The following is a 22376-nucleotide window of genomic DNA, read 5'->3' as shown; positions in this document are numbered from 1 at the left end:
ATGTAATTTTTCAATATTTAATTAACTAATCATATTTGATTTAGAATATAAAGATACATTTTCAGTAAATTATTATGTACAAATATCTCATAACACAAATTACTGTTTTTAATACACTTTCCATAATTTATATAAAAGTTAATGATAAAGCAAACTACACGTGCTTTAAATTTTCTAGTATATATTATTATTATTATTATTATTATTATTATATATACACATGATTATCAAAGTAAGGTGTTATCTTTACTAAAAATAAATTATAGCACATTTATATAATATTAAAAAATATAATAATCAAATAAATAAAATGGATACGAAACGTGGTTGACAACTTAATCACCAACAGCCAATAAAACCCCATGAATTGCGACCAATAAAAAAATTGATGGGAGAGAAACTAAAACCCAAAGAATATAACTTATATCTCACTGAACCAAAAAAAAAAAAAAAAAAAAAAAGTAAAACACTGTATTCCAAGCTCGCTCGCTCGATCGAAGTTCAAGCAAGGTCTCTAATGGTGGAAGTGATGACGACATCAGATGCCACGTCACGCTTCGGATCGGGGTCATCCGAGCCGTCCGTGATCCCCTCCAATCTCCCACTCCTCTCAGCCTTCCTCGCTTTTGCACTCGCCCAGTTTCTCAAGCTCTTCACCACCTGGTAAGCGCATGAATTTCTAGGGTTTCGATTCGCTCTGAGAGTAATTTGATCTTTGTGTACATTTCGATGAATTTCGATTCGATTCTCACAGGTTCGAAGCTGTAATTAGGGTTTCATGTGCAAAGAAAAAAAAATCTTTCACTTTGGATTACCAGTGTTGATACCAAACATTGAATTTGATAAGCTAAATTTGAATTAATAATTAGGTTTTGAATGGATGTAATGGTGACACTGTGTAGCTTCTAACCAAGACATCTCATGTTTAAAGTAAATTTTGGATGATTTTATTGCATGATTAAGAAACATATAATCTGATATCTTGTGCTTAGGAATATGTGTGTTATAAGTTTTGTGATATTGGGCTGCTTTAGGCTCTGTTTGAATTTCAGAATTTGTACTAGATACATGAACATGACAATAGTGAGAAAATGTTAAAGAGGAAAAGAATTACGTTTTTTAGTATTTGTTATCCTAATATTGTTTGGAGTTGTGGAGAAAGCTTTGAAGGAACAATCTAAAGTAAAACAAAGAGAAAGGAAAAGTGAAACTCTATCTATATAGATGTGTGAATTTATTGGATTGTTGTACTTTAATTTTCTGCACAAAGACAGGAAAATGAAATTTACACATTAGCTATGTATTCGATTTCTGCAATCTTTTCCCACCGAGACAAGAAGAATGCTAGATATTTTCATTTACCCCCTTGCATTTTTTCAAATTTTAAATAAGGCTCCGTTTAAAACCCAGAAAATGCAAAGGAAAGTGAAAATACAAGGAAAAATCATAATTCTATATTATGTTTAGAAGTCATTGAAAATATGAGGGAAAAAGAAGGGGACAGTATGAAAAGACACACAAACGTGAGCCCCACATGTAGAAACTTCGATTGATTTAATTTTACATATTTTTATCATATATTATTTCCACAAAAAATTTCCTCAATTCAAACAACGCAAGGAAAATTGGAAGGATTTCAGGTCCAAAACACACCCTATAAAGATTGGTAATCGCGAGAAAACGAATGAATGAATAAAAGACACTTATTCTCGTTCCCCTCATATTTTATTTCCACCAAATTTTTCCTCAACTCAAACAATGCAAGGAAAATTGGAAGGATTTCATTCTCGTTCCCCTCCTATTTTGAAGGTTCAAAACACACCCTATAAAGATTGGGAATTGCGAGAAAACGAATGAATAAATAAGACACTTATTGAGATTTGGGTCTTGGCTTGAATAGGTTATGTTGTAGAATTGCAGGTATAAAGAAAAGAGATGGGACTCGAGAAGAATGCTTGGATCGGGCGGAATGCCATCATCGCATTCTTCGACTGTGACGGCACTCGCAGTCGCCATTGGATTCCAACACGGGACCGGCGGGGCCGCCTTTGCCATCGCTGTCGTTTTAGCTTGTGTTGTAAGTTACAACTTACTAAATTAGCCTTCATTCTTCCTCTCCAAATTGTTGATTTATTGTGTGCCCCTTTTATTTTATATAAGAAAGAAACGATAATAATCTAATAAAAACTCGGATACTTTGTTCCTGGGAAATAGAAAATACAAGATATAACATGCTTTTGAGAGGTTTGTTTTCTAAAAATTTGCCAGACTTTCTCCTTTAATGTTCTCTTATCTATACTAAGTTATTGCTTTAACTATGAATTTCTGATACTATATTACCCTGACGGGCTGATACAATCTTTGTCGGGTTGTTTTAGGGTTTTAAGTGCGAGCCGATTTTTTCCTATATGCCTCTGTAAGTTCGTTTGTCGGTGGGAGAATACCACCTTTAATGCAAACACACTGTAATTCCGGAGACTTTTATTAATAGAATTTAATGAAATTATACTTGAAACGTCAACAATTTATATTTCTCTAAATATTTCCTCGGTATTTTGGTAAAATTGAACTGTAAGCTATTATTAGCTCAACCGGCATTTTAGTCCTTGGGTCGCTCATCAATTTATTTTGTTATGTTTCCCGTGTATTTTGTAAAAGGCCTAGTCAAAGATTTATGGCGCCTGAGTCGAATCCAAATGGAGCCAGATTACACCATGTTCAACAAGAAAAAAAAATCCATAAACAAAATTTATTACAATTGTTCATTAACTCGCATCAATATATTTCTTTTGATTTCTTTGTGTGTAGGTGATGTACGACGCCACCGGTGTTAGACTCCACGCTGGTCGTCAAGCTGAAGTGAGTTATTTATTTATTTATTAATATAGATTTCTCTCGCCTTTTTCTTCTTTTTCGGTTTCTTAGTGCTTCTGGTTTTCCTTTAGTTCAAATGTTGTTGATGATTAACATTTTTATTTTTTGTTATTGAAGTTATTGAATCAGATAGTGTGTGAGCTACCTCCAGAGCATCCCGTCTCCAACGTTAGACCTCTCCGAGATTCGCTTGGTCACACTCCATTGCAGGTTCAGAGAGGGGATAAAAAGCTTTGCATTTTATTTATCTATTTATTTGACTGGTCTGTGAATAATGATATGGGTTTTTTTCAGGTCGCCGCGGGTGCTGTTTTGGGGTGTGTAGTAGCGTTCCTCATGAGGAGTTGACGGAAAAAAAAAGGGATGGATTGCATAATCAATGCATATTCTTGACCTTAAAACCTATTTAGTGGGGACATTTTTTTTTTTTCATAGATATAATTAAGAATCTGTATAAAAGTTGGGAGTTAAAAGAGAGATTTTGTTTCGATCAACACCGGAAAAAGGTGTAAATTTAAATGGCTTAAACGCAGTGGGTTGGGTTAGTGTGTAAATAATTGGTTTCTGCATTGGGTTTTTATGATCATTTTTTGTGTTGTTTTTTACCTGTATTCGTAGCTTTGTGTTCAGTATCCAAGAGTTGCGTTTGGATTTTTATATTTCTTTATTTGGTTAAAATTTACTGAAAGTAATATAAATTAAAAAAAAAAAAGTTTTGGTCAATAGGTCAACAATTATTCAGTTGTGTTCGCTACGAATCCATGTGTACTAAAATCAGTTCATTACAAACTAATTGTTTGGCTTGTGTCTTAAATCGTGATCAGTTATTCTTTGCAAGTCTGATAACACTGGATGAGGAACGAAGGTACAGAATAAATCGTGTTAATAAGTAACTAAGTAAAGTAATAAACAAATGAAAAAAAATATTTTACTAAAACTAATTGATAAAGTTTTCGCAATTATTTTGCTTTCATAAGAAGATACTGTATGTGATCTAAATTAGCAATTAGTTTCATCTTTAATTACAAAACAATGACATCTAGTAAATCACGTTTATGTAGATCACTAATTTAAAATCAAGTATTAACATTTTTTATTATATAACAATGCAACAAATCAAACCAGGGTTAAGAATCATAAAAACAAGAGTAAAGCTATTCGGCACGATTAACGACTCAAAACGATCCACTCACGTGTTGACACGTGGCAACGAACTGCCACATGTCAACACGTGAGTGGATCGTTTTGAGTCGTTAATCGTGCCAAAAATCAATTCTGTAAAAACAATGAAGCTGAGAAAACAGAAATAAAGTACGAATGGACAAAAACCATGCTTGAATCCAACCCCCGCAAAAATTATTCGACTAATTAATGAATCTGTAAGCACCAAAGTAATTTCTGTTTAAAAAGCGAGACTTTATGAGTATTCGACAGTACTTTCCGAGCAAAAGAACTCTTGAATTATCAGTACCGGGGGTTTATCAACCGCTTTTGCTTCAAATAAAAGGGCGTAAATGAAAACAAAAAGACCGCGAAGCCTATCTTTTGCCAGTGGGATCCAAGTTCATCTCCTGAAGGTTGAGCAAGAGATCTTCAGAGTTCAAGTAAGCCTTATTGGCAGAGTTGGAAATGGTGTGAGCGATTTCCCTCGCAGCTTCGATCTTCCTCAAAGTGATGAACGCCGGATTGTTGGCGATGGCTTGCCCAATCAGCTGAGCACTTGTAGCCTCTCCCTGAAATTCACATACACATACAAAAAAAAAAAAAAGAAGGAAGATATAAATCGAAAGGATCATATTACTGCAAGCCCATTTCAAATAGAACGCTTTTTAGCGCATGATCTTCATATGTCGGGAGTTCTTTTGGTCCAAAATCTAGTTTTTTTTAGCAAAGAAGTCATCTTTTATTGATTTTGTAACACGTTAATCATTTTCATAAAAAAAATAAATAGTGACTTCTCTTCTTCTGAAATACAACACATAATCATCAACTTAAAATATGTAAATTAAATTACTTGTTGATAATTTTAAAATTTTACTTCATAATTGTTAAAGTTTTGTTAGTGTTTATGGGGATACAACATTTTTAGTTCATATCTTTAATATAATTTACAAGTAATTCATTTTGGCATATATGTTTCAAGGACCAGAATAACCCAGGGACTATTTGGGCTAATTAAAAAACCAAGGTCTTTCTTCGACTAACCTCAGCCCTGATAATAGCACTTTTCTTGTCTTGCTCGGCCTTTTCCACAACGAACTTAGCTCTCTCAGCTTCCTGTGCAGCCACTTGTTTGGCCTCGATCGCACTTGTAAATTCCCTCCCGAACGTGAGGGTAGTAATTGAAACATCGTCGAGAGCGATGTTGAAATTTGCAGCTCTCTCAGTCAATATCTTCAGAATTTCCCTACTCACACTCTACAGCATTGCATAAAAGAATTGCAAAGTCAGTTACTGCAACGTGAAACCTTTATCTATTAAAAGACATATCTATGATATACAAAAGCATCGTGGAAAATATGGGATCGAGGAAAGAACGCATCGATAACATTCTTTCACTTGATAGGTCATAAATTCTCCCAAAACCATGAAACTTAAAAAAAAGCATTTCTAACATATTATCAATGTGAAACCTATCCATCTTAAGATACATATCTAGGATCTACAGAATAATAGTAAGAAAATATTTTTCGATTGGTTTCGAGGCAAAAAAGAAATTTCCGTCAAAAAGAAAAGAACGCAGCAATAACATTCCATCACTCACTGGGTCATAAATCAGCCAAAATACCATGAAAATAAAACAATCATCTAATATTGCATACAGAATCGTAAAACCAATTAGTACATGTGAAACCTTTACCATTTAAAAAAAACCTATCTATGATCTAGAAAAGCATAGTTGGAAAACAAAAATCCTTAAAAATTAATGCAGCATGAGAAATGAAAATCCGCCAACAAGAAAAGAGCATAACATTCTCACTTAAAATAACATTTATCAAACACTATGATTCTAAATTCTTATAAGAGCATATAACTATTTACAAAGATTTTAATTTATACCTCTCTCTGGGTAATAAGCTGACTGGCATTGTACTGAGCAACCACAGATTTCAAAGTCTCATGAATAATCGAAGGCAAAACCCTCTCGTTGTAGTTCTCTCCGAGAGTCCTGTAGATACTCGGCAACTGGTCCGGAATCGGACGGGTCAGAACTCGAAGCCCTATTTTCACCTGCAGCAAACATAAAAAAAAAACCCTCAAATTTAATAATTTCCAAATTCCCAATTTCGAGATTACGAATATTTCAAAGCTTCACACACCATTTGAAGATCACGACTCCCAGAAGTGCTCTCGATTAGGTGAGGTCGTGCACGAACGTCGTAGATCACTGGTCTCTCAAACCACGGAATCATGAAATGCGTTCCTTCGGGATATACCTAGAGATTTAAAGAAAAAAAAGAGGTTAGATCCGAAACCCTAGGTCTGAAAATGTGTTCTTTCGAGACATACCTTTTCTTTGACACCGAGAACGCGATTGAAGACGATCGCTCTGTGACCTCCTTCGACATTGTAGAGACTGTTCGCAGCTCCATAGACTCCGATCGCGCCGATGACTCCGAGCTTGATCAGCGCCGAGGCTGCGCCGCCGGTGGGTCCTTTCGGGACTTTGAAGTTGCCGAAATCCATGTTCTTCTCTGGGAATGAAATCAGAGATGTGACTGAGAGAATCGTTCGATGATAAATCAAAGTAAACAGGAATTCGATCGGGGAAAAACAAAGGAGAAGAAGAGAAATTGGAGAAATGAATGGATTAGGTACCTCTGAAAGCGAAAACCGTGAGAGCTCCGAGAAATGAAAAGCGGGGGTTTTAGGGTTTATGAGGTTTTATGTGTCCTTTGTGTGTGGGTATGAGAGAGAGAGAAATTAAAGGTCAAAAATTTATTTTGTAGTTTTTATTTTAGTCCTAGTTTATATTTTAGTCCTAGTTTTTATTTATTTAATTAGTAAAAGTTCTGATTATTAACTTTAATAAACAATTAGGTTTTTTTTAAGTGTAGCTTAAGTATCACTGAACCCACCTTCAGCGACTTGTGATGTGGAATTATCTGATTAACTTATATCAAGTACTATTGCATTGAATTTATATCCGATTTTTTTTTTAATCAAAATAATTCTCTTCATTACATGGTTTTGGTCATAAAAATAGGGAAAATATCAACAATTAACTTCAATTGGACAAAAAATTGGGAAAAATAATAGGAATTGGACAAAAATAAATTTCAATTGGTCGAAAACTAAAAACAATTAGTCCATGGCAATGGAGGTAGGAGTCAACGATGGAAGCTGTGGGCGTACTAGGACAAAGTCGCATATGGACGATTTTTTGTGGGTGTACTCGACGATTAACAATGAAAGTGGCGGTCGATGACACTAAAAAGAACGGCAGTTCTTCAAACTCTAGTACTCGGTAGATCTTCAGAAAGACAGAAAAGAAAAAAAGGAAGGAAGAGAGAGACGATGAAATATTTTGATTTTGGTCGAAATGTTTATGGGCGATTTTTATTCATTCAAGGTAATTTAGACTTTTTAAGTGGTATGAGCAAGATTATTTAGATAATTGGTACTTTGTTTCAAGACTATAAGGTGTAGCATGTGATGAGCCACTAATTTATTTTTTTGTATTTTGTGAAGAGCCTTTTGTTGTCGTTTATCTTTAAGAACGAGAAAAATGGCATTTACTAAAGGTTATAGGGGCTAAACCACGAGATACGGAATAGTTCAGGGGTACCAGTGCAAATAACCCTATTATTTTTAAAACCCCCAAAAACCCTTCTCTTACCGAATCATAAACCCTTGTAAGAGAATCTTCGTTCATCCATTTCAAGCTCTCGCTCGATTCAAGCTCGTCAATGGCAGCTTCGTCTCTGTTCACGTGCTCTTTCCAGAAGGGAATCAGCTTCAGAGAATCGAAGCCATGGTCCAAGAACTTCTCGCTCACCAGAGTAAACCCTAGCCTCAAACTCTCACCTTGCTCAGCGTCGCTGAAGATCGAAAACCACCCTCCTCTTCTCTTCGCCGCCGGAAACAAGTTCCAGCTCGACGACGTGATCGAATCTCAGCAATTCGACCGGGAAATTCTCGGCGCCATATTCAAGGTCGCGCGAGACATGGAGAAGATCGAGAAGAGCTCGTCCGGTGGCCAAATCCTCAAAGGATATCTAATGGCGACTCTCTTCTACGAGCCTTCGACGAGAACCAGGCTCTCGTTCGAGTCCGCCATGAAAAGGCTCGGCGGCGAAGTTCTGACCACCGAGAACGCCCGGGAGTTTTCCTCCGCCGCCAAAGGCGAAACGCTCGAAGGTTAATCAATCAATCACTTATTTTATTTTTTCGTTTCGATGTACTGTGATTTAGGGTTAGGGTTTTATTAAAGAAATTTGATTTTCAGATTCTATTAGAACGGTGGAGGGATATTCTGATATAATCGTAATGCGTCACTTCGAGAGCGGCGCTGCCAAAAGAGCCGCGGCGGCGGCGAATATTCCGATCATCAACGCCGGCGATGGTCCGGGACAACATCCCACCCAGGTCTATGTGTTTATCATATGCATTTTCAAAACTATGAAGATTGTTTCATATCTTAGTAGCTTTAAAGACTAAATCTTGATTGGCTTCTTGTATTGTTTTGGCTTAGAGAAAATAGAAGCATTTCTCAGGCTCTATTATCAATACAGCATGATGACTCTAAAATGACCATATCTGAAAATTATTTCATATCATCTAGTTACTTCTGGGGCAATATTAGCCTAAGATCATCTTTACATTGGCTTCTTCTTTTTTTTTTTTTTTTGGGTTAGAAATTAGAACATAACAAAAACTATTAGGATATTAGGAAAGGAAACACTTTGCTGGCTCGGTTATCAAGCTGATATAGATTGGTACTATCTTTTTGCGTTTTTCAGGCACTTTTAGATGTGTATACCATCGAAAGAGAGATAGGAAAGTTGGACGGTATCAAGGTCGCTCTTGTCGGCGATCTTGCCAATGGAAGGACAGTCCGTTCGCTCGCGTACTTACTCGCCAAATACAAAGACGTTAAAATCTACTTTGTCTCTCCCAACGTGGTCAAGATGAAGGTAACAAAAATTGATCGAAAATACCTGCCAATACCAAGGATTGAAATGTCGGTTTATGAAAATTGGTAGATTGTTTCGTTTCACGAAAATGTCGGTGGCTGACAGAAATTTTAAAATGCCGATTTTCGTTTGTGGTCGGAATTTATTTTTGTTGGTTTTCCATCACACGTTGTGTTTTCAATGGAAACTCGACTGAGATTCTATATATGTTAAGAAAAAAAAAACAATCACCAGAACATCGACGAGTTTTCTCAATGAAACAAAAAATAATTAAAGTTTAGGGGATTTCTCAACACTTGGTATCAGTTTCTCATAAAGGCTTGTCCTTTTTATATATATTTTTTTAATATTCATTAACAGGACGATATCAAAGAGTATTTGACATCTATGGGGATCGAGTGGGAAGAGAGCGCGGATTTGATGGAAGTGGCTAGAAAGTGCGACGTTGTGTACCAAACCCGAATCCAACGCGAACGGTTCGGAGAGAGAACCGATCTCTACGAAGAGGCTCGGGGAAAGTACATTGTGGACACTCGTGTGTTAAACGTTATGCCAAAGCATGCCGTGGTTATGCACCCTCTTCCGAGGCTCGACGAGGTAAAAAGAAAATAGAGGAAAAGAGGTTTATTTATTTTTTATTGCACGAGGAAAAGAGGATTTTAGTCATTGTCGTATTTATATTCACTGAAATGTATCGCCTTACGAACTTGCAACATATCCATAAACTTGAGCTATTTGGAAATTAAATAAAATAAAATAATTGAAATATATAATATAACCCAGATCATTAAATGAAATATAAATCATATTTTGGATGTTTAGAGTCAGAGTTTGTTTCAATTATACTTTAAGTATGATAAACATGCGATTTAAATCTGTACATATGTTTCAAGTTGTTTACCATCTAAATTTCATTAAATCAAAATGTCACACGCCTCAAGTGCTTGCCTGTTTAAATTTTCCTAATTATTTATTACAGATCACCGTGGACGTTGATAGCGACCCGAGAGCCGCATATTTTAGACAAGCGAAGAACGGACTTTACATAAGAATGGCTCTTCTCAAGCTCTTGCTTATTGGGTGGTAGGTTTTTTTTTTTTTGGTAATTGTTTTTCATTATATTTAATTTTAAATGGCGCTGCCATATGAACTGATTTTTGGTCAAAGAAGAAAAAATCTCAATAGTTGATTTCGTCACCAACATATTTAATCTCTTCTATATTTTTAAACAAAAGTGAAGTGATGATATGAAAATTTTGAAATAGCTTCAATGATTCTTCTGTTCATGATGTAGTACCGGTTCGAACGGGGAAACAAAAATGATTTAGAAAAGACTATCATCACTACATTATCTTGTAAAGTTCATCAGATAAAAGAGTATGAAATGCTGATTTGGCGCTTACTAATCCATGAAGATGAATTTCTAATTATATTTTCTACAATTTGAGGATATTTCTATTTTAAGATGAGAGAATATTTATGTTTTGATGTGATCAAAATATTTGAATTTAGGAATTCAATGTACGTGTGTGAAAATTCATCCCTCTTTTCCAACGGTGCAATTTGGCTTTACATTATCCAAAGACAAATCAAAAGTAGACAATGATACTAAATATATGGTTTTGGGCACCAAGGGAAATAATTGGTTATACTTACGTGTGTCTTAATCACATGACTATCTGTGGGTCCCAAAGTTTGTTTGTCTACGCTCTACACAATGTAATTTATCTTTTTAGTCGTCATAATATATGTAAGAGTACCATTTAGAATATCTTATGTGATATTCTTTCTAACTCGATAGATAAAGGTGAACACGCTTTTGTCAAATTGTGGATAAACTCAGCTTTGGACAAGGATAAAAAAGTAGAGGCATGTGAATGTTTCGTTATCTAATGCACTTTATTTAAAAAGGAAAAATCCAAGAAATAGGAAGAAAAAAAAAAGTTCTGAAAAAGATCATGAATGGAAAATGGTTGTTTGGGTTACATAAACAAGGACAATATGTTTACACCAACTATTGTCACTAATGTGACACTTTGTATACTGTTCTCATTAGCCCTTTTGAGTTTGAGAACAATTCATTCTCTCAAAGGTTACCCCAAATGTTAAATAAATAAAATAAATAATAGTATAAGCAGATTGGGGCTTTAGATATTTTGGGCTTATGTGTGTGGTGGGTTAAGAAGCCCAATATATATATAAGCCTAGTGGGCCTTTAAGTGGATAGACAAAGAGGGGACCACCCTAGCACTTAGGGCAAGTGGATTGTTTTATAAAAGATTCTCAATACTAATACTTTGTTTTCGGTGGATATATCTCAAAAAGGTCATAAACTTTTGATTTTTTTTTTTTTATATATATATATATATATATTTATTTCTATGTTGTATTACATATTGGGTCGCCAAAAGAAAATATTTCTTAACCGCAAAACACCCTCATTTTATTCACTATATTATATTACAAATAATTTAATTACAATGAAGTTATAACGAGTGATTAAGATCTTCTTTTAATTATTGAAATTTAGACAAAAAATGATTTTCACTAACTTACTTCAATTTTTTTTCATGATCACGATAATGGTAATAGTAGAATAAAAATAACAAGGTTATATATGATATCAAAAGAATTAGGGACGAAAGTATTTCACCGACTTTATCATGCTTTTTCCAACTAAATTCGAGTCTCTTTCGCTTTTGGACGTTGGACTTGTCCCTACTCCCTCTAATATATATATATATATATATATATATATATATATATATATATATTAGAGCATCTAATTACTCATAACGTTGTGAAGGCCAAGTATATTTCTTTTAAATGCGGATACCTATTGTAGGTCACCATGAATAATTGCTGAAATAACAAAAGACACAATTTAGACGATAGAAAAAAAAAAAGGAAAAAAAAACATTTGGTTTATACTACACTTTGTTTTTCAGCAATTACACTCTTATTGAGAGATGCAACACTTTCATGCAGAAGTCATATATTATACCTTATCACACTAAGCGACAAGTAATTCCAAGTTGCATAATCTCTCTCTCTCTCTCTCTCTCTCTCTCTCTCTCTCTCTCTCTCTCTCTCCTACCTATAAATAAAACCACAAGACCCTACTTCTTGCACTCACTTCATTCTTCAACTTCTTCTTCTTCTTTCTTCCCACTCTTCAAAAGGTTTCCCATATCATTATTACCTTACACACACTAACAATGAACAACTTGAAGAAATCACAAGTCCTAATGCTCTCACTCCTAACAATTCTTCTCATAATAGCACCTCTATTGTCCTCGTCTCAAAGGCCAACTTACATCTACTTCGTCACCAATCTTCTCATCATTGCCCTCGGCGCCGAAGCCGGTCTTCTCTCATCCTTTTCCAACCCTTCCTCTTCTTCTTCTTTAGACACCAATGACAAGAAAAACCCTCCTTCTTTTGTCCCTCAAAAGCCTTCAATAATTGACCAATCACACCATAATGATACTAATGGAAGTGAACAAGACCCTAAAGCCGGTCATGGTGCTAGGGTTGTTGAGAAGTGTTTGTCTGAAAAGATAGTTGGAAGTGTCAAAGTGGAAAAAGTCAAGAAGTGTCCTTCAATGCCTAGCCTTTTCTTCATAGGTGATAATAATATCAGCAATAATGATAGTAATATCATTAATTACTTTGAAGACTATGATGAAGAAGATGAAGAAGAACAAGAAGAAGAAGAGGTTAGTGGGCAAGAGCTTTATGCAAAAGCTGAGAGCTTTATTGGAAACTTCTACAAGCAGTTGAAGATGCAAAGAGAAGATTCATGGAAGCGGATTCATGGATTCATCAAAGGCTCTTCTAAAACAAATATGTCTTGATCATCAAAATATTATTTTATTATTAGCTTATATATATATCATTATATATGTTTCTAGTACTAGAACTATATGTAACATATATATGATCATCACCATATTGGTTTTAAGGGATATGTAAGATGTAACTTTTTATATATTATTTCCCTTCATTGGATTATTAATTATTGCTCATAGCTACTTTACTTTTTGCTGTGATATGTCTCTATGATATGATCAATAAATTAATAATAATACTTGTAGTTATGTTCCTGTTTTGTACTGGCGCTACTAGTCTAGCTAGGAAGGCAAAATATGAATACAAATTAGCAGTTTGACACGTCCACAGTACCATGGAAAAAAAGATATGCGCATGCATAAATTATATTAAATATATTTTTTTTCTTGATCCTAAGCATATTATGAGAACTACAAAACCATGTCCATTTAAGCCATTTGATCATGGTATAATTTAAGCGAAAACATTATCATCACCCAAATTCCAACTAAACTTCACTCATATATGGAAATATTATGTTAAAACTAAATTCCATCAGATTTTAAAGAGTGAATACTACTTTGAATTTCAGTCTCTCAAGCATGTATATATTATTAAAAGAATACCAATATTGGAATTAGCTTAAAACCATCCCATTTTAAAGTTCAAAAATTAATTTGACATATAGGGCTCCATAATGGCAAGGCAACGAAGTAGAAGAGGTTGTTAAATTATTCCTTGCTTTATTATGAACCTATACAAAATGGACAAGTTTTTCGACAATTTTCGCGTAATCGCGACGCAATGGCGTCCATACATTTGTTTGCATCAAAAGAGCGACATCAAGAAATCGAGAAGAAATATATTGTTCCTTGGTCCAAAGAATGCAGATTTTAGAGCTTTTGATCAGAAATAATATGATAGAATCGAATACAATGACGTCAAATCTATTGCCCCACTATAGCATGCCATGCCTTATTTTTGTGGTTGATATATATATTATCATCAATTAAATTATAAATCCATATTTTTAATACTAAAATGAAAGATACATATTGACTGAATATTTCTTGGTCATTTAAAATAATTTTTCTTCTTTGGATCGTTCATAAATGCGTCACTTGAATCGACTTATCGATTTCTTGGGCACAAAAAGGAGGATGAAAAAAGGAATTTTTTTTTTCGCACTCATAATTTGATTTGAAGAATATATTGATCTCTACGTAGAATAATACAGCAAGAGTATGTAGAAAAAGTGGTTATTCTCTCTCTCTCTCTCTATCTCTCACTATATATATCTCACTATCTCTTTTTCTTATATATATATATATATGTGTATAAATATATATATATATATATATATATATATATATATATATATATATATATATATATAGAAAGAAAGAAAAAAAAGGTAAGGATTGATGATGTGCCACGGGATTTTTTTTGGCTCTTCAAAAAGAGGGCATGTTATTAGTTATTGTGTCTCTTGAGGGGAAATAAAAACATTAAATAAGAATGTCCTCTTTTGCATTACATGTCACGCCCTTTAAATTTCCAAAGTTTCCCTTTCTTACTATAGATTATTTAATCTTTACTTTTTTTTTCTTTTCTCTTTTTTGTGTCTTTTGACCACAATTGCAAATGGTGCCTGCTGAGTAGGAAGACCGAAACAAAGTTTTCTTTTTAGCTTTTTAATCTTTATAAATTATCTTAATCCGTGTTAAGGTTTTTTTAATGGACAATTTACTTTCAGTCAAGTGTGTTTCACATAATTTCGTTTTCCTTTCATACATATTGATGTGTAGATACAAAGCACCCATGCCCTTTTATAAGAATATTCGATATTTTTTTCCATGTCAAAATAACTAACCACATATCTCATATAGTGAGAAGTTATGCCTAGAGAGGAAATCCCAATGAGGCAAAGAATTATAAAATTGAATATGTGAATGAATGTACACTCAACCAAAAAGATTTGTAATATGTGATCGAAGCAAACTATGTATCATCTGTATCTTGAATTATAGAATATTCATGAACCCCATTTTTATTGTCCTTCTCTAATTATGATCATTATGTATTCACCAATACATTACATAATATCCAACAATTACGTCACACATACATATAATTCATATACATAGTAACTCTTAACCTATCTTGATTGACTACGTAGTAATAAAAGTTGAAGATCGAAAATAACATGATAAACTTTAGACTACATCCTTATTACGTGTAATATATTGTGTAACACACACTTAAACTCGGGCAGTCGAGTTGGAAGGAAACAATTTTTTTCCGTTTTCAACGTCCAATTTTCCAGAACATAATTTCCGTTCAAACCAATCCGTACCAAAAATTCCATTTTTTGAACACAAGTGTTCCGATTCTATTTTATTATCATTATTAATTTTTTTTGGGAATCCAAAGCATATTTCAAGATTCGATATATTTACACACACGAGAATGGATAAAGTGTTCTCACTATGAAAGTAATTGCTGCACAAACATTCATTTTTTCGTGTAAAAATTTTAAGCGATAGAAATTTATGTCCCCAATTTGTCGAGTAAAAGCGGTCGTATATATTGTGATTTGTGATCGATAAATATGTCTATAGCACAAGTTTTTCACCAGCACAAAGTAATAGACTTTGCATGACTTATGTATGTCATGTAATTTTTTTTTCTTTGGCTATCTAGCCATATGAAAACTCAAGTATTGTCATATTAATTTTAAGCAAATAGCCAAGAGATTTTATTAACAAAAAAAAAAAACACTAATAGTTGTACATATTTGTTAATATTCGTAAATAACCATCAGATTTCAAGGGTATAAATAGAATGCTAAAAACATTCAAATAATGTGACATCAACATAATGGCGTTATTTACTTAAAATTTATAAAACGTTAACTATTTATCAAATCTTCAAATTTTAGTGACTTAGTTACTCACTTGATTGATTTTTTTTTTTAATATTTCATTCTTACATAAATAAGGTGAACTTTACGTGACACAAATAAGTTGAGAAAACTATTACCGGGCAAATTTTTACTGCGCAAGAAAGTCTCGTGGAAGCAATATAAAATTACTACCTTTGTTAAAGTAAATAAAAAAAAAATGTGTTTGATGACTCAGTCAAAATTCAATGGAATAAGCGTGACGTATTTTCTTCTACATATAAATCATATGGTGAAGGCTACAATTATATGAGTAAGTACGTTTGAATTTTTTTTGAAATAGTTGACGGGACTCTTTTTTTACTTTTCCAAGTATATGCATATATATTTGGCTACTCTGTTGATATGGTTGATTTTTTTAAGATATTGTTCTATGCATAGCATGCTTAATTAATTTTTCATACAAGTAGTTGGTAAATCGATGACTTTTGTAGATATTTTGCTATGTTGATATCATATAGTTTTATTATCTGTATATCTAGAATTGACCTTTATAACATATTTTTGTCCTCATAGAACAATTATTGGGGGTGTATTATTCACTTGCACATTTATTTAGCATGCAATAATGTCAGGAAGGAAAAATGGTAAAACTTGATGGGATGTGAGAAGGGTAAAAGAGTTACTGTGTGGAACAAGTGCTATTTATTTTAATCAATATATATTTGAATGAAATATAAATTTCAAATAGAAAATATCATTAATGTGAAATGTTTCAATTGAACTTAACCAATTTTATACTATTTTCATTCATAAATTCAGATACAATGTGTAATTGATTACGTAAAATATTTAAATTCAGATTAATAAGAAATATTTTTTCACTTCTATTTCGTAGAAATTTAAACTCATACTCTCGCAAGAAAAAACCTCATAAAAAAAGGTTTGTCACCTAAACTATACGCCAAATGAGCCAAATGAATCATATGTAACATTTTTTCCACCTTATTTATCCGCTGGTGATTTTAAATATGTTTACCTCCTCTTAAATATGTTTATATATTTTCAAAAATAAAATTATTTATTTCAAGCTTGTAACTAATATTGAATACATATTAATCAAATATTATATTAAAAAAAAACATGCAGCGAAAACTATGGTTAAAAACAATTTTTATTCTTATATTTAATGTTTTTTTTTTCTCAAACCAAGGAAAACTCTCATTAAACACCTCTCACAACTCAAGCTGGCTTCTCGGTCGGAAGACACACGGAAGGAACGACTTCCGTATCCTACGTGTGCCTCACGGGTGTGCCGAGTACCGTGTGATGATGGGGCGGAAATTTTTGTTCCGACACGTGGCGGAAGCGGGACAAGGCAAGCGGATGGCGTGTCAGGCTATTTGTGCCGTTGGAGAGATAAATGCTTTGACTATTGTTGTACATAATGGGCCGCTGTGCATGTGTGTGAGACAGTGGGAGTTTGAGTAGGAGTTATTGTGTAACGTTGATAAAGTTACGTTTTTTATATTTTTTTTTAATTCCTTATTGGAAGTTAATGGAAATATGGATTTCCATTAACCTTAACGGAAATTCCATTTCCATTAAGCAATGGAAGACACCAAAATGCCTAATGGAAATATCATTTCCAATAAGCAATGGAAGGTGGCTTATTGGAAATAGAATTTCAATTTCCTTCCAATAGCCAGGACGATGTGTGAGACAGTGGGAGTTACTGTGTAACGTTGATAAAGTTACGTTTTTTTTTTGTTTTTTTTAATTCCTTATTAGAAGTTAACGGAAATATGGATTTCCATTAACCTTAACGAAAATTCAATTTCCAATAAGCAATGAAAGACACCAAAATGCCTAATGGAAATACCATTTCCAATAAGCAATGGAAGGTGGCTTATTGTAAATGGAATTTTCATTTCCTTCCAATAGCCAGGATGACTCACAACTACCTCATTTGGTAAATCCTGAGCATAGATGGAGCCAAAACAACCATTGTCCACTGCTCATTTACAAAATCCATGAGCAGTGACATTAAAATCCCGGGCAAGCCATCTCATCTCACACCCTATAAAAGATTTACAGAAATCAAATTCTCCCACGAGTTTCCAATCCATGATTTCATAGATGTTGCTGATCTCTCTGAAGACGTTACAGGCCACCACCGATTTTTAACGTATATTATGTGAGAGTTTGAGAGGAGTTCAAATATATACTATGTATCATTTTTTTTATTTTTCATATGGTCTTATAAAAAAATCCACGGAATTTTTTTGAATTACGTATCCAACACTCTTATTTTCATACCACTTATTAAAAACAATTATTTAGCGATACAAGCCACATAAACATAAGCGTTTGCGTTTTAGCCAACGTTTTGTAAATTTTTCGTATATAGCCAAAATGCTTCGTAAATAGCATACAATATTACGTAGCACACATATTTACTAGAAATACATTATGCGTTTTTTTTTTTATCATTTTGATAGCGTAAATAGATTTACGTGGCTATTTACCAAAAATTAACGAAACGTTGGCTATTTGAAACTTCTAACATTTCATATGGTCAGATAGCCCATTGGACCCTATTAAAAATTATAGTTAAATAATTCAAATATTAAAAGAATAACTCTAACTCATGAATATATCTCTATTATATATACTATGCATACATATTGCTTTAATTTGGATTATTTTCTTAATTTTTACATAATTAGTCTAAAATTTTGACGTGGGGGGGTTTAAATAAATTATATGACTAAGTCTCTCTACTATAATTTTGTTAATTAATACATGTTTAATTTGAAAATTTTAAGTAAGAAAGAGTACACATTGTTTCTATTTGACAAAGAAATTTGCTATCGGTGGAGACTGATCTCATGATCTTCACTTTGAAAGTTGTGTGGACTTACCTCTAGATCAAATTAGGTACCACAACTACACATTATCTTTAGCTAGTAAACCAAATTTAAGAATTTTTCTCAGCCTATATTTTTATAAACATGATGATATTACTAAATATTCAAATTGTAACATTCCTATTTATTTTAAGTTGATATCATCCTCCGACAAAGTTAGTTGACTTTTCGCTGTCCCAATCGTCAAATATTTATGTACATATTTATGTACATTTTAATTCTGTTATCAATGTAATTGTATAATAAACGTGTTATTGTTAGTAAAAATATATAAGGCATAGAAAATTGAAACGAACGTATTAGCGCAAATACACCAATTCAAATATTAGACTTAGTGCAGACACCGACCTCCGGTGGGCTCCAAATTAGGGGGATCGGTCTCTCTTTGTTTCATCAATGGAGTACTCAAAAATTTCCTATGCTCCTTTCCGCCTCCCCTATCAATACCTAGATCTTTCTCAAAAGATCTCAAATCCAACTCTTTCATCTCTCATCCATCGCATGCGTTTCTCATTTTCAAAAAAAAATTTGGAGCGTGTGGACTGTTGATTCAATGACCTCTTATTTGGATTCGTTTCTCCGCTCAACACCTACTTCAATTCCAGTCCGGTCTCTCTCGAAAAATGTGATCGTCGTTGTGGCCATCATTTTCCACCGCCTCTTTGGGGGCCCAAATTCATCTGCACTTGCTTGTCGTGTCCTATCGAGCTCTGACAATGATTTTTGTTTGTTCCTCAAGATGCTCTTCTGTAAAGGACGTTTTTTCAGTATCATTTTCTTTAGGGTGCTTGTTATTTTTCGTGATGTGTTGTTTAGTCTAGGGTATTTCTTGTTGCTAGGACATTTAATTTATGAATGGTTTGTTCTTGTTTTGGTTGTAAGTTAGCTGAGTGTTGCGATAAAATCACACACGAGTAATATAGTGTATGGAAGTACGAGCATCAATCTCACGGAGACTAGTAATTTCAACGATTAGATTAGCTTGACGCAAATTGATTCCAAAGTATGTCGATTGAATGTTATGATAAACTACAAAATAAATAGAAGACGAGAAAGCAAATAATCGAACGAGTTTAACTAACAAGAAAAAGCATGGCCACGACTTCAAAACGAAACGACTACGTCAACTATACCTATTTTATCTATCGTTGTCTCGTTCCTATGTTATCAATTACTTTTTCTAACATATTCACTATCCTCTCTCGAGCGCTCTAGCAAACCTATGTAATTGACGTATTATTATCCTCTTAGCTTCCAATCCTAATAAAACAACCACACGCATAAAGAACAAGAATTCAAACGATTACACTTTCGCCGAGATTTTCTACTATCCTAGGTCAACAATGATGGTTATAGCAAAAACACGATAATTTACTCTCTCTAAAAAAGAAAATGATCCTAGATAACAATTCAAAGGTAGCTAATCACTGAATATAACAATATGCACGGCTAATAAACAAGCAAACATAACGGGAACGAGCAATAGACAAAATTAGAGAATCATCAACACATTAGTATCGGCTCGGGCTACACCACAGCCCCATAAAAATCTAGCCTCTAAACGAATTCATTATAAAAACTAAGCACAAAACAATAATCAAAAGCAAAAGTACAAACAATAAAAACAAAAACGAATTCATATTAAATAAAAACGATGTTAAAAAATATATAGAGTGCAACAAAGTTAATAAAAGAAGAAAAGAAAGAAGAACAATTGAAGTCGAAGTTGAGAGACTCGTCGGGTTGTCAAATCCGTCGAAGAACACTTCTCATCCTGAAAACGAATAAGTAAAAACTGGGCTTCAGTTTGCATATGAACGCGCGCATGGTGTGCGATAGATTTGCGCGACGCGCCCTGTTTTTGAATTGGCCGTATCTTTTGGCTCTGATGTTCGATTTTCGCAAATAAATATGCGTTAAAAAGCTAAAAGAATCCTCTATCTATGGTGGAATGAGTTTATCCAGAATAGTCACTTCAGAATCTCAAATCATGTAGAAGAAGGCGCTATATTTTTTTATTAGCTCTAACTCGCCCGGAAAGTCTTCAAATCACCATGAAATTTCTCCGGCTTTATTCCATTATGCTCCAAAGGATTAAATTTTTCCAAAAACCTGAGAAACAAAGAAAAATACAAAAAAAATATAAAAAAACACCAAGGAATTGCTTCGATTCAAGTCCGAAAATGAGCGATTTGTACGTATAAAATGCACTCATCACTAAATCTTTTCTCACTGTTGTGTGCTATTTTCATCGAGGTTTTTTTAAACCTCAATCGCGTAAAACGAGAAATGAATAATTGTGGTTATTTGTTGATTTCAGGCTTTTGAGTACCTGCCGCAAAGTTTCACTGTAGGTGTTGTTATGGCATCGTTTTTCATTTGGGAAAAACGACAATTCAAAGGCAAAAACGATACAAAACCAGAAGATCTTTCTGTCAAGACTCCTAAAACCGGAGGATCTCTCCGCCAAACATCCCGAAGCCAGAGGATCCATCCGCTGGCTTGTCCAAAACCAGAAGATCTCCCCCCAGGAAAATCAGATGATTCCTCCGCTTGAGCCCACAAAACCGGATAACCCGTCCGCCAAAATCCCCAAAACTGGAGGACCCCTCCGCCAGAATTCCCAAAACCGGAGAATCCCTCTGACCAAGTGGGTCTCACATGCCCATGACTTTGCACAATCAAATTCCTATAGATACCCCTCATTTTTCACCAATTTGGGGGAGAGATCCAATTCAAGAGAAAAAAAACTCTCAAAGCACTCAAAAGATCAAGAAAAATACAAAGAAGGAGACGGAGAGAAGAGAAGAAGGAATCAAGACCAAGAGAAGATAACGAAGAGAACACGAAGAATCTGACTAGTACGACGGAGAAGGCGAGAAGAACATATTCACCAGTCCGAAAGACTCTCAAGAGGATATCAAGTCTTCAACATCCTTTCGAGACCCGACGAAACGTGATCCGACAACCAAAGATCAAGACACGTCACAAGCTCGCACTCCGACACGTGTCATGTGAATGTTATCCGAGAAGTTGCATTAACAAGTGTCAGACTTGAGAAGGTGGTCCTCCTTTTGGCATCTTTTGGAGGTTGGAAGCCAATTATTGGCTAGTTGTTGGTTGAGTGACGTTTCATGTTATCATCTTTGGGTTCGTAGATGTTTATATCTGATTTTGAGAAATGGATATATTTCTGCACATATCGAGTAGGTCCATTTTCGACTGGCGTAGTCGGTTTAGTCTTGTTGAATACTTAATTTATTTGTAGTTTTCTCATTAGTAGCTTTTAGCTTGAATGGAATTTCTATGATGCATAAAAAAATTGAAATGAATGAATTTACAAAATGCTTAAAATTTGTTTAAAGTTAGTGAATTAACTAAAATTTGCAAGCATCATATTTCAATATTTTATTTGACCCTGCTATTAATTATTTTTGAAAGTGGAATAGCGTATAAACAGCGTAAAAAAATTTAACAGTATTGTAAAAAAAAAAATGACAACATACCTTTGCACATTTGACTAAAAAAACTTTTATTATTTTGCTCATGCATTATTTTCAAAATAATGAGCACTTGATGCCATTTCCTGAAGTTTAAAGAGCAAGATAATAAACAAAAAGTATTATCGTTTAAATAGTCACTCTCATTTTCATTTGCCAGTTATGAACTTTCTGAACTTTAACTTTAACCTTTCTGCTTTTG

The 22376-nt window shown here is 33.8% G+C and overlaps 4 protein-coding genes across 5 annotated transcripts; 3 read left to right on the top strand and 1 right to left on the bottom strand.

Annotated features, from left to right (window-relative positions):
- The first annotated feature begins 253 nt into the window (after positions 1 to 253).
- LOC149398590 (uncharacterized) lies at positions 254 to 3479 on the top strand. Of its 2 annotated transcripts, none has more exons than XM_089616022.1 (5): positions 254 to 663; positions 1913 to 2077; positions 2809 to 2859; positions 2992 to 3084; positions 3169 to 3479. In XM_089616022.1, exons 2-5 carry the CDS (start codon positions 1952 to 1954, stop codon positions 3220 to 3222), a joined length of 324 nt encoding a protein of 107 aa, XP_089472148.1. In that variant the 5' UTR covers positions 254 to 663; positions 1913 to 1951; the 3' UTR covers positions 3223 to 3479. The 2 variants fall into 2 exon arrangements, with proteins under 2 accessions (XP_089472148.1, XP_089472147.1); XM_089616021.1 differs by having other exon boundaries at positions 255 to 663; positions 1921 to 2077.
- A 760-nt stretch (positions 3480 to 4239) lies between these two features.
- On the bottom strand, positions 4240 to 6798 carry LOC149398589 (prohibitin-1, mitochondrial-like). Its single transcript, XM_089615740.1, has 6 exons — positions 6694 to 6798; positions 6385 to 6569; positions 6195 to 6311; positions 5935 to 6105; positions 5080 to 5292; positions 4240 to 4607 (listed from the first exon to the last, which is right to left on the bottom strand). The coding sequence occupies exons 2-6, from the start codon at positions 6559 to 6561 to the stop codon at positions 4413 to 4415; spliced, it is 873 nt and encodes a 290-aa protein (XP_089471866.1). The 5' UTR covers positions 6562 to 6569; positions 6694 to 6798; the 3' UTR covers positions 4240 to 4412.
- A 923-nt stretch (positions 6799 to 7721) lies between these two features.
- Positions 7722 to 10526, top strand: PYRB (PYRIMIDINE B). Its single transcript, XM_089616128.1, has 5 exons — positions 7722 to 8235; positions 8324 to 8463; positions 8838 to 9011; positions 9372 to 9608; positions 9991 to 10526. The coding sequence occupies exons 1-5, from the start codon at positions 7785 to 7787 to the stop codon at positions 10096 to 10098; spliced, it is 1110 nt and encodes a 369-aa protein (XP_089472254.1). The 5' UTR covers positions 7722 to 7784; the 3' UTR covers positions 10099 to 10526.
- A 1621-nt stretch (positions 10527 to 12147) lies between these two features.
- On the top strand, positions 12148 to 13056 carry LOC149398587 (uncharacterized). Its single transcript, XM_089615879.1, has one exon. The coding sequence runs from the start codon at positions 12230 to 12232 to the stop codon at positions 12866 to 12868; it is 639 nt and encodes a 212-aa protein (XP_089472005.1). The 5' UTR covers positions 12148 to 12229; the 3' UTR covers positions 12869 to 13056.
- The last annotated feature ends 9320 nt before the right edge of the window (positions 13057 to 22376 follow it).

This window comes from Urtica dioica, chromosome 5, assembly GCF_054948205.1.
Source record: "Urtica dioica subsp. dioica isolate 48M chromosome 5, U.dioica_male_clone48M_v1_H2, whole genome shotgun sequence".
NCBI lineage: Eukaryota > Viridiplantae > Streptophyta > Magnoliopsida > Rosales > Urticaceae > Urtica > Urtica dioica.
Note: the sequence above shows the minus strand (reverse complement) of the source record. Positions and strands in the feature narration are given on the sequence as shown.

Bases quoted from the DNA above. Each gene is read 5' to 3' on its own strand.
- LOC149398587 (XM_089615879.1), top strand. From the start codon at position 12,230: ATGAACAACTTGAAGAAATCACAAGTCCTAATGCTCTCACTCCTAACA.
- LOC149398589 (XM_089615740.1), bottom strand. From the start codon at position 6,561: ATGGATTTCGGCAACTTCAAAGTCCCGAAAGGACCCACCGGCGGCGCA. The intron at 6,106-6,194 runs GTGTGTGAAGCT...TGTTTGCTGCAG, and splicing joins GGAGTCGTGATCTTCAAATG to GTGAAAATAGGGCTTCGAGT. The intron at 5,293-5,934 runs GTATAAATTAAA...GCAATGCTGTAG, and splicing joins AGCTTATTACCCAGAGAGAG to AGTGTGAGTAGGGAAATTCT.
- LOC149398590 (XM_089616021.1), top strand. From the start codon at position 389: ATGGGAGAGAAACTAAAACCCAAAGAATATAACTTATATCTCACTGAA. The intron at 2,860-2,991 runs GTGAGTTATTTA...TTGTTATTGAAG, and splicing joins ACGCTGGTCGTCAAGCTGAA to TTATTGAATCAGATAGTGTG. The intron at 3,085-3,168 runs GTTCAGAGAGGG...GGTTTTTTTCAG, and splicing joins TTGGTCACACTCCATTGCAG to GTCGCCGCGGGTGCTGTTTT.
- PYRB (XM_089616128.1), top strand. From the start codon at position 7,785: ATGGCAGCTTCGTCTCTGTTCACGTGCTCTTTCCAGAAGGGAATCAGC. The intron at 8,236-8,323 runs GTTAATCAATCA...TTTGATTTTCAG, and splicing joins CAAAGGCGAAACGCTCGAAG to ATTCTATTAGAACGGTGGAG. The intron at 8,464-8,837 runs GTCTATGTGTTT...TGCGTTTTTCAG, and splicing joins CGGGACAACATCCCACCCAG to GCACTTTTAGATGTGTATAC.